Source organism: Embiotoca jacksoni, unplaced genomic scaffold (genome assembly GCF_022577435.1).
Source record: "Embiotoca jacksoni isolate LCO1_2020_lvr unplaced genomic scaffold, fEmbJac1.0.p SCAF_1, whole genome shotgun sequence".
NCBI lineage: Eukaryota > Metazoa > Chordata > Actinopteri > Embiotocidae > Embiotoca > Embiotoca jacksoni.
The window spans coordinates 20,553,438-20,564,733 of record NW_027185229.1 but is presented as its reverse complement, the minus strand read 5'-3'; the positions used below and the strand labels follow the sequence as shown (position 1 = coordinate 20,564,733).

At 41.1% G+C, this 11,296-nt stretch overlaps 1 protein-coding gene across 2 annotated transcripts; it reads left to right on the top strand.

Moving 5' to 3' along the window:
- The first annotated feature begins 928 nt into the window (after positions 1-928).
- sp7 (Sp7 transcription factor) lies at positions 929-4,021 on the top strand. 2 transcript variants are annotated; one of them, XM_069146831.1, is made up of 2 exons: positions 929-949; positions 2,589-4,021. In XM_069146831.1, exons 1-2 carry the CDS (start codon positions 929-931, stop codon positions 3,936-3,938), a joined length of 1,371 nt encoding a protein of 456 aa, XP_069002932.1. In that variant the 3' UTR covers positions 3,939-4,021. The 2 variants fall into 2 exon arrangements, with proteins under 2 accessions (XP_069002932.1, XP_069002922.1); XM_069146821.1 differs by having other exon boundaries at positions 929-964.
- Positions 4,022-11,296: the final 7,275 nt, after the last annotated feature.

Genomic DNA, 11,296 nt, shown 5'->3' with positions numbered 1-11,296 from the left:
TTTTTCAAACTTTCTATTTGCTTTAATATTTCATTTCATCTTGTTGTTTTTCCTCAGACATCTTTTTTGAGGAAACCATCTTGCCAGTCTTCTCCCCTCCTGAATGAGCTGTTTTAATTCATTTTATTTGATGTGATAATCTCTTCTTTATTTTATTTAATGACTTAATCCTTTTCTTCTCCGCTTGCCTGTGCAGTTCAACCTCTTTAACCATCACAGTTAATGTCTAAAAAGGCAGTTAACTGCATTTAAGAATATTGGAAACAGAGAGAGAGGCTGGAAACCAGAATAATAAAATCTCGGAAAGAAACCACAGACTCAGTGAACTTAATTTTGTTTTTTATTTATGTGGCGCAGGCCGAGGCTACAAGTTCATTTGCTATTTTTCCTCTAAAAACTGCAGGAAGCTGTAGTAGGTTTTTCACTTCTTATTTATGGTTATCTAACTGTGGTGTGTGTAATGGCATTAATGAAATTTACAGCATATTTTAGTCTATCTATCTTCATGGAGAAATCATTCCAGATAATTCTCTGAGGTGATGTCAATTGTAGTCTAATTCCCTCAGACTACGGAGGACTAATCCCAGTGGAAAAAAATAATGCCAGTGAAATTGAAATAATGTCCACATGGTGATTGATGAGTAACCCATTCATACATTTACATTGAAAAATGATTCGACACTCTCATTTGGGGAGGTGGGATGTCCTCTTTTAGGCCACCAATCTCCTTCTATTTTCCTCCATCTCTGGGTTTTTATTGCTTCTTAGCGAGTCTTCAAACAGCCCACAGGCTGTAATTAGGGGGCGGGCCCCAAGTGCCTCAAAACACTTCCCCGTGTTAGAGCCCAACTTCTTCCAAACTGTCCCGGGACTCAGAGCTGCGCTTCTCCCACTCCCCTCTGCTTCCTAAGGATTTTGTTTCTCAGGGATGGCCGCATCTATTCTGGAGGTAGGGAATGTAATTGTAAGTAGATTTCCTTTTTCTTCTTATCATTGATACAAACTTTTTATGTTGTGAATTCCAGCTAGAGTTTATAATAAAGTGCAGTTGTAAGTTGAAGTGAAGAAACTTAGTTTAGTTTTAAAGCTATTTGCCATCTCAAAGACAACATATTACGAAAAATATTAATGAAAATCATAATGTGAATTGAAGAAAAAAATTGTCTCAGTTTTATAATAACTTAAGAGTGAGCGGCTGACAAAGTTCCACTCAGAAACTTTACTTCTCACATTTTAACCTAGTAGGTGTTTGTATGCCTGGGACGAATATTTCCTTAAGGCATGTTCATTTTGCATGAGAGTAAACAGAGCTTTACTAAACTAATTTAATAAGTTATTTCCCGTATCCACAGAAAGCTGTCAGTTGTTAGTGGTGATGGGGTGACAGAAATTAAGAAGAGCGCAGGGGCTGCAGGAGCTTTAAATGACCTTAAAGGGTGCGCTGAATCATTATTAACATGAAAATTGAGCAAATTGAACAAGATTCAAAGGGCTGACACATAGCCTGATGTCAGAGGAGATAACCACAAATCACCACTGAATGGGGAGTCAAATAGCACAGAAAGAGAAGTTGGGGGAAGGTTTGAGAAAATTTCTGTTTATAAATAGTCAAAGTTATAGACTAGAATTAGAGATGGGGCTCACTTATTTCAAAAGTGTTTATATCTTACTTGTTCAAGATAAGATCTAAAAGTACATCAAAGACATTGTAAAGTTATATATTACATATTGCAGTTACAATTTAGTTTATAAATATTATAGGATTATAAAGGTGACATTTCAATTGTCACATCCATGTGTATGGTGCGTGGTAACAACAGGAAGTAACTAAATTACATACCCCATGGGAACATGAAATACTAGAAAAAGGAGTATTAAATAAAGGGTGTATGCAAAGTTATTTTAATGTAAAATCATATTCCTTGTGAAAATGTGATTTTAGTGAGTTTTAGTCAGATATATTTAGGAAGTTCTTTACTTCTAAAGTGGAAAATGTTTTGTTTTCTGAAACAACCTGAAATAACATGTCGTAAACTATGATCATAAACAGAGACAGTGGTTACATCTAATTCTGTAAGAATATAAACAGGACAATGGCAAGATCATTGTGACACAATGTACAATTAGCTTGTCTAACGTCTTCAATGCCATGGTGACAACTTCAGAAAAAAGTAAAACATGTTTGATAAGATGCCTGTGTCTGGTATATCTGGGACACAGTTACAGTTGTGTAGTGCAGTGCAGTGCTTCAATACATGAACACACAATATATGTTTATGTATGTTGGGAACTGTGAAAAGAGGTGGGAAAAAAGTTAAAGCAAATATGAATGTAGAATTAAGACTAGTTTGTCGACAGAGAAACAAAGCGGGAACTCCTCCTTTGCTGAACAGAGCAGAACCTTCAAACATTCACTGCTTGAAATTGCCCTGACCACTTTGAAAACAGAGAGAGCAGGAAAAGCAAGCAGTGGCAGTCAGACATAAGTTTTTTATTAGAGTTGACACTGACAGAAGCAGCAGCAGCAGCAAGCAGCCATTTCCTGCAGACAGACAGTCTCATTTTCTCCCGTGTCTCCTCCTCCCCAGGAAGACGCACGCTATGGCTCCAGTCCTCTGGCTATGTTAACTGCTACCTGTAACAAGTTTGGCAGCACCAGCCCCATCAGGGATTCAGCTACACCCGGTAAGGCCGGCAGTACGACTCCAGTAAAGAAGCCCTACACCATGACCTCCGACCTTCAGACAGCTAAGAACGGGCGGACCACAGACGGCAGTGGTCTGGCGGACTCCTACACTGGCTCCTTCACCACATCTGGAGGAGGAGGAGGTGGTGGGCTGCTTACTCCCACTGGAAGCCCCCCTCCTTCTGCCGGAGGCTACGCTACAGAATATAACCCTTTCTCCCACTCTTTCCAGACCTCCGTCTCCCAGGATCCGTCTCTTTTAGTGTCCAAGGCCCACGCTACGGCCGACTGTCTCACCAGTGTCTATACCTCGCTGGATATGACACACCCCTATGGCTCCTGGTATAAGGCTGGTATCCACCCTGGCATAACTGCTGCTCCGGCTAATGCCACGTCCTCCTGGTGGGATGTCCACCCCAACTCCAACTGGCTGTCAGCAACACAGCCCCAGGCAGACGGAGGTCTCCAGGCCTCCCTGCAGCCTGTAGCACCACAGGCATCCCTTAGCCCACAGCTGCCCAGTTACAGCACCGACTTTACACCACTCAACCCAGCTCCTTACCCCTCTGTGGGACTGAGCTCCTCCTCACATCTCCTCCAACCTTCCCAGCACATGCTGCCCCAGGACATGTACAAGCCCAAGCCTGTGCCAAGTGCAGGGCTGATTGAGAGTCCCATGGGCCTAAAGCCTGCTAGAGGATCAGGGGGCTACAGCGGAGGGGCTACACCCACCAGGTCTACATGTGACTGCCCCAACTGCCAGGAGCTGGAGAGGCTGGGAGCCTCAGCTGCATCCCTGAGGAAGAAACCAGTCCACAGCTGCCACATCCCAGGCTGTGGGAAGGTGTACGGCAAGGCCTCCCACCTAAAAGCCCACCTGCGTTGGCACACCGGCGAGCGGCCCTTTGTCTGCAACTGGCTGTTCTGCGGGAAGCGTTTCACCCGCTCAGATGAACTGGAGAGGCACGTGCGCACCCACACACGGGAGAAGAAGTTCACCTGTCTACTGTGCAACAAGCGTTTCACACGCAGCGATCATCTCTCAAAGCATCAGAAGACCCATGCAGATTCTGCAATGCAGGGTAAGGCTGTAGCTGTGGAGGGAGACACAGATCCTCGGAGTGAGGAGACGGTAGAGCTCAACTCCAGCGCTGTACCCTCCAATTCTGTCGCTGACCAAATCCCCAATGGAGATGAGAAGACTGGCACACCTAATGGAGTGGAGAACAGTAGTGGACTGCTGGAGATCTGACTTCATTAAGACATAATGGGTTTGTTTTTTTAAATGGAGAAAAATTCACATTTCAAAATAAAAAAAACCTGTATTTTTCTTTTTTCTTCAAGACATACAAAGGATATGTTTGAAAAGACTTGATGTGATAAATGATTGAGCATGTTGCAGATAGCAATCACTTAATTTTCTCTGGACCACACACAAAAATATACACACACACTCACACGCACGCACACACACAAATATGATTAACCAAGCCAAGATGTACATGGACACCAATATAATGTGCACATTTATAAGCACAGAAATATTGTGCATGTGCAAGCATACAGAGTATAGTGGATACATACAAACAAAAGTATGTCTGTTCAAACACGCATGCAAGTAAACAGTCTCATGCACACATTTTGTAGCCGACACACATTTTCTGCCTTTTAAATGAGACAAACCACTGGGGAAATTTAATCTGCAAAAGCAGAGGGGAAAGAGCTCTGAAGCCGCAAAGGGAAAGTAGTTTTAGAACGAGACTTATGGTTAGGATGACGGAGTTGATGGAGCATTGCATGCCTCGAGAAAAATCTGATTTACAGCTGTACTTTGATACTTATTCATTATTCTTGAAACAATCAACGGGACAGTCTTACTTACAGCTTCTCGTTGCCAAAGACATTCTGATGTAAAAGGTATTGCATTTCTCTTTTGTTTTCTGTTTGCGTCTTACTATGTCTAATTTAATTTCATATTTACATAAATAATCTAATTTATGTCTTAAATTATACACATGGAAGATTATCCTGCACCCTGCAGGAAATATTATACCTGAAAAAAAAAGAATGCAAGATGGTTGAAGCTGGCCAAAAAGAAAAGAAAATGCATTCAATTAATACTTTTTTTTTTTCTTATTTATTAGTTATAAGGTCGAGTTTGGGACTATGTTTTTGAAGTTTTATTTATAGATCTTGACGTTAAATGTGTGTGTTAACTATTTCTATATAATCTTTTAATTGTGAAATCTTCCACACCTGCAAAGTAATGATTAATAAGGGCTTCCCTCCTTGTTTGTACATACTATATATTGACAACAATATATAGATATTGTTAGGTGTGTTATTTTTCTATTTTTTTTTTTTATGCATTTTCTATATTTTGTGTAACTTTCCATAATGAAAATATGTTTATGTTGCTCCAATTAACACAACAGAAGAACTTCATTTGTTGGTCATAAATTTCCTCATTGTGGGGGGAGTGAACTACCGGTGTTTGCTGACTTGTTGTGAAACGATCGTAAAAGATACTGTAAATAATGATAAAGCATGAAACCTCGTAAAGGTATACATGTTGTAAGATTCAAAGTGTGGAATCATGACAATTTTGGTGCTTTTAAGAGTAAAGAAATATTTAAAAAAAAAAAAAAACCTAAACATTTTCTTTGCTGTTCTTATTCCTTCACAATTCATTCAAAGATGACAGTCTGACTTTAAGATGCAAAAAATGAAAAGCAGTCATTAAACTTCACCCTGAAACACTTCACCCCTTCTCTCCTCACTCACTGTCTTTTCATATCTTACTATATTTCCACCTCACCGTGGCCAACCAAATACTTTCATTATCTTTTGCAGCACAAACAAAGCCGTTCACTGAATTGAAGTCTTAACTCCACACAATGACCCCTTTGAGAGAGCCACTGTAGTTACACTCAAGACAATTACTCCACTCTCCAGCTTGAGAGGGGTAATTACTGAGAGCGATGCTCCAGCAGAGTCAGGAGAGAGGAGAAGAGGGGATTAGGGCAGGGGAGCTGTGGTTGTATTGTTTATGGAGGGAGGCGGTCAAACAAAGGACCCCAATTAAGGCAGGATGCAGGACGTCAGACCTGATTTGGTGATACAAGAAGAAGCTGGGCTAACCATCAAATATGTCTGACACACTGTCTCTTCTTCCTCTTTTTCTCAGACTGTGCTGCCACAGTGTTTGCTTGGGTTTGTCCAAGAGTTACAGTCACAACAAGTGGCACTTGTGTGTCGTTCTGTCCACTTTCCTGTCAGGTCATTCAGGCTTTTCCAAACTAATAAAAATACTTTAGGTGGGCGGACTTCCCGCTCTGCATTAAAAGAGAGATCGCCTCAGGATACACCAAATGAGGCTTCAAACAGATGTGCTGTGTAATGTAGAAGCGCCAAGCAAAGATTCAGTCAAGGCGCTCATCTTTATGATATGTTATTAACCACATTGGTAACAGGTGACGTTATAGGCTAACAAGAAAAACAATAAGACACATTTAGAGGTATACCTATTAAGTCCTTTTCCACATAAAATGAAATGGGAGAAAAAACATATAGGTATAAAAAAAAAAAAAAAAAAGCAAAGATTTTCTTTACAGAAGTGAAGAGGAGACCTGTACAGCTGGAACCCCCCCATGAAGCTACTGACTCTCCTGTTGTAACATTTACACTTCCCAGGCTGCATGGTTCCAATTTAGGGCTTCTAATGAGCTGTAGTTGAGGTCAATTTATATAAAACGTCCCGGGGCCGACTCTGTCATCAGGGACCAACATGTTTATGGTGGTCTGAAGTGGGCGCACGGTCGAGTCCACAACATAAAAGGCAAACATGGGGAGTGGGGTATGGGTAGGGTGTGTCAGGCCAGCGAGTGGAGGGTGGGGGGTTAAGAAGACGGTCAGTGGCTTTTAAAACCTCCGCTGCTACTGGTATTTTCTGCCTTCTTTAAAATACTCTCCCTCTATAGTGGTGGTGGTGGCATACTGTAGCCTTAGCTTTATTTTTACTTCTTTTATTTAGAAAGCCAGGAAACATTAAGTGTTGCTTCAAATAAGGTCATAAAAAAGAAAACATACATGCAATGACACAGAAACTGGACAATCTGTTCCATGTGGTTGCCATTCGTGCTCATTACCTTCACAAAATCAAATCACTGCAGACTAAATAGGATGAAAAGGTTATTTTAGAGGATCCCAGACACACCTGTTAAAGCCATCACACTTCCCATTTCCGATCTCACTGACACTAAAAAAGCAGTTTTAAAACCCTCACTAACGCAATGTTTTAGTTAAGACCTCAGACTTGACTTGATGAGTTACACAAACTTCTGCTTAATGAGTTACTCCAGGGAGAAACTCTGATTCCAGCTCCTTATAATAAAAGACCTCATCGTGATGTGCTGAGCAAAATGCTAATTAACCTCTTTTCCTGCTATTATCTGGTCCTAACTGAATAGTCAAGCCAAACAATGGACTGTGCTCTGACATAGCCAGAGGCACGGGTTCCTACTTCTCTTTACCAGTGTCAGCAGGGCAATGGGGAAAGGGGAATGGAGGGAAAGAGGGGGGCATTAGGCAGGACAAAAGCACAGGTGTTTGCAGGTGTGACTGGGTCTCTGTGGCAGAGAGTGAGGGGGTGGGAAGGGAAAAGAATGTCAGCATGCCCAGAGGCTCAGCAGGCAGGCCATAAGTAAAAACAAGATAAGGCTTTTTTTATGCAAAGAGGAAAGGTAAACGGACCTGGGTGAACCAAAGCATGACCTGGAGATGCAGAAGAGGTCAGGCTAAATGAAACAAAGAGGAAAAGAGGAAAACACAACATGAGAGAGGACAAGAGGTAAAAAGGTCAAGCTATTTTGCAGATGCACTTTATTTGCTCAACACTTTTTGCCATCATTTCAGGAAGAGGAAATTGCAAAGAAAGTACAGAACAAATATCCTTGTGTTTTCCTTTAACCATGCTGTAAATTTCATTAACACTGCTACTTCCTATCTTTTCTCACTGTTCAATAAAATTCATTATTACACTAATGATCAATTTTAGGTGATTGTCACTTTTGACAAAACAAACAGCAGTCCATGAGTCTTGCATCATCAAACTTGAGTGTTTTCCAGCTCTAATCATGTGGTGTTACAGCATTTTCTAGTCTAAGAACTTCCTTTTAAGTTTAAAGGGAGTCCTCCTTTACTGCCCAATGCACCGATTGCACCACTAAATGAGGCCATTTTGTTTATAGGAACTGTGGGAGGGTTGTGGGTGACTCTGTGCCCCTTTAAAAAGATAATATGCTTCCCATTTAATGGCCTCCGGATGACAAATTACTTCCAGGGGAAAATTAGGTTAAGAAGATTGCATGTGTGACACGTAAAGACATATCTACTCTACTGTTTGACATCCATAATTCAATTATACACAGCAGTAGGTGCAGTTAGGATTCTTTGAAAAACCGCATTTTCGCTCCTGAGGCCTGAATAAAGTGCAGGCTTTGGGTGTTTATTGATAATAACGTATTTGTAATTGTAATAACATATTACTAATCATGAGAAAAAGTTCATTTTAAAAACAAATTTAACACTTATGGTCACTCAACACAATCTGTAGTGAGAGAACATAGCTGGCATGGTTTATTTCATTTTAATACCACAGTGGAAAGTTTCTCTTTCTCTCACAAAACGAGCGGCCCTATATCTCTTGGATATGGTTGGAAAACCACTCTGAAAATTGATGGCCCATTATAACCTAATACCCTTACAAATATCCAGAGCACCATTAAAGTGTTCTTTCCTTTTGAAAATGCTTACTATCTTGATGGTTTTCTGACTGACATACAGCCCGACCTCTTCTTCTTTGCTTTTTTTTTTTTTTTTTTTTTTTTTTTTTTTTTTTTTTTTTTAAGTTGAAGCCACTAAATACTTCCAATTGGAACATTTTAAGTGAAGAGATTTAAGAGAGACAGTGCAAAGAAAGGGAGGTGTAAAAACACCAAACCCTCAGGAGGAAAGGTAGAGCAAACAAAGTCAGAGAGACCGGCCACTAAGAGTACAGCGGTAAGTGAGAAAAAGAAAAGAAGCCAAATAGCAAATGAATCTGGATTTGGATCAAGTGAATGAGGAAACTAAAGAAGGAAAAAACAGTTGGGGAGGAAGGAGGGAGACAAGAAAGAGAAACAGACAGAAAGAAAGAGAGAGAGAGAGTCAAACTGAGTGATTTGGGTTGGAAGCGGTAGCAGGGAGCCAGGGTTGGCAGGGTTTTGGTGGAGGAGTGTGGTGGTTCAGAAGTCCTCCAGCGCGAGGCGCCAGTGTGTCCGGCGGGGGCCCTGACCATGAGCTGCCTCACCCCCCCAGAGCCACGGCCACAAACCCCCTCTCCCTCTTCACCACCAGCACCGCCACCCATCCAACCCAAAACCCACTGGCAGGCAGCGCTTCACTGAAGCTGCTGCTGCATGTTTATTTAATATTCTGAAGAAATTGAAATATCTTTGTGGGTTAACACGCATACATACACAGTTACGTATCACACACACACACATACGCTTGCACACGTCTGTACATGCACACATACATTCACACACATTACCACCACAATATATAAATAAATAAAGTCGAGTAATAACGTTCTCTTGATCTGTAGCCAAGAGCAGAGTTGGAGAAAATCTTTTTCAAATGGTGTTTTCAGAAGCGTAGAGGGAGGAGCGTGAATGTCTGACACTGCATGTTGCCTGAGCAGGCGGCATGTCTCAGTCTGACTCCCACAGAAGAGAGAGAGCATTAACAAAGTGATTCGCAATCAATAAATAGTTCCCACGAGACAGAAGCAGAGAAATTAAAGGCCAAATATGTCAGTTTGGTGATATACTTCAATGCCAGTTCATGGCTGGTGTGAACTTTACAAAAAATAAAGAATTTCACAGGTTGAGCAATTTAGCAACTCTGAATGTGTGGTCTGTGAATGAGAACATCTATATGAGGTGTTTGTGAAGTGTTAAATGAACAAATGTGGATGCCAGCCTTTTTCTGTGTATGTGTGTATGAATGACTGCACACCCACCCACACACACACACACACACACACACACACATCCATAATGAGTCTCTGATCATTACAAAGCAATTCCCTGAGACAGATATCCCTTAAACAGCCTCGGTTTTGGTCTCCATGCTATCCCCCTTCTGTCTCCTCGCTCCTCAACAGCCACCAACCACTGCTGCTGCCAAAAATAACACAGGAGCGCCACTCGAACCCGCGCCTCACCACAGCACAGCTTGGCCGCAAGAGAGGGATCAAAACACACACAAAAAAGGAAACACATCATATTGTGGAAGGAGGGGAAAAAGAGCATTCATACAGCTCCATGCTTGAAGATATCTACTGATGATTTTGGCAACTGAGGAACCACACATACTAATGCAGCAGGCCAAGACACAGGAAAAGGAAAGTGTGTTTGTGGATGTGTGTCTAATGTGCGCATACAATTTGGATGAAGTATATTGCAACTGCTAAGATGGAGTTCACTTCTGATCTCATTCACTCAGTGACTTAACCACTAGCTCAATAAAAACACTTACATTATCACGTTATAGGTCAATAAATTAGGGCCTTGAGGGCCCGGTGAACAAGGCAAATTAACGCTGAAAGTATGAGTAATGAGGAGGAGGAGGAGTGTACTCTGGTCACAGACAAAACACGGCGCTTCGATTGTAGGTTTGGGAGTTCAAATGGGAGACAGCTTCACTCATTGTCATGGCCAGTTCACTTTGTGTTGCATTTGGCAAAATGTGCTTATCCACACTGAAGACACTGGTGCCAATGGATGAAGCCATCAGAATTCAAGCTCTATGTGGCCAGCAGGGATTTACAAGCAAACCATCATGTGATTCATTATACAGCCACAGAAATAAGGGAATTTCATGGAAAGGTGGAAAATGCACAGAAATATTTTATGGAAGTGCCGCTGCATGAGTTGGAAAGGAGGTTCTGAAGTTGTGGGTCCAAATGATTTAAAAAAAAAAAAAAAATGTGCACGACTGCTTTGGGCAAACAGATCCAAACTAAACAGAGAAACTGGATGCAAATTAATAAAGCCTGACAGACTGTCATATTACCCAATAAAATATAATTACCATACCCCTTTGCTTGCCTAAATGCAATCTTGCTATCCCCCCACACAATACATACACTCAAAGTTTAGTCAGGCCAGAACTGGATATGACTTCAAAATTATATTTTGGGGTTCATTTTTGGTTTTCTTGTGTTGCATTTTAATGAAGAGCAGAGTGGACCACATTGACTTGTCATGTTTTTTACTTTTTAGTCAACTGCTTATATTCAACTGTAGCACAGAATTGTTTACCATGTAAATCACCCTTTAACTTTGTTGTGAAATTTGCTGTATTGTAGTTAAGTGCATTATTAAGTAATATTAAAGTATATTATTATTTATCATATAGAAAGGTTTATCTCTGTAAGCTTTTTTTTAAATAAGACAGATAATAAGATCTTCCTCCAAACCCTCATTTTTAACTTTAGGGTGGTCAGTCCATCAAACAACTAGAACTTCCCGTGTTTCCACGTTGGTCTAGTGGAGATGATGACAG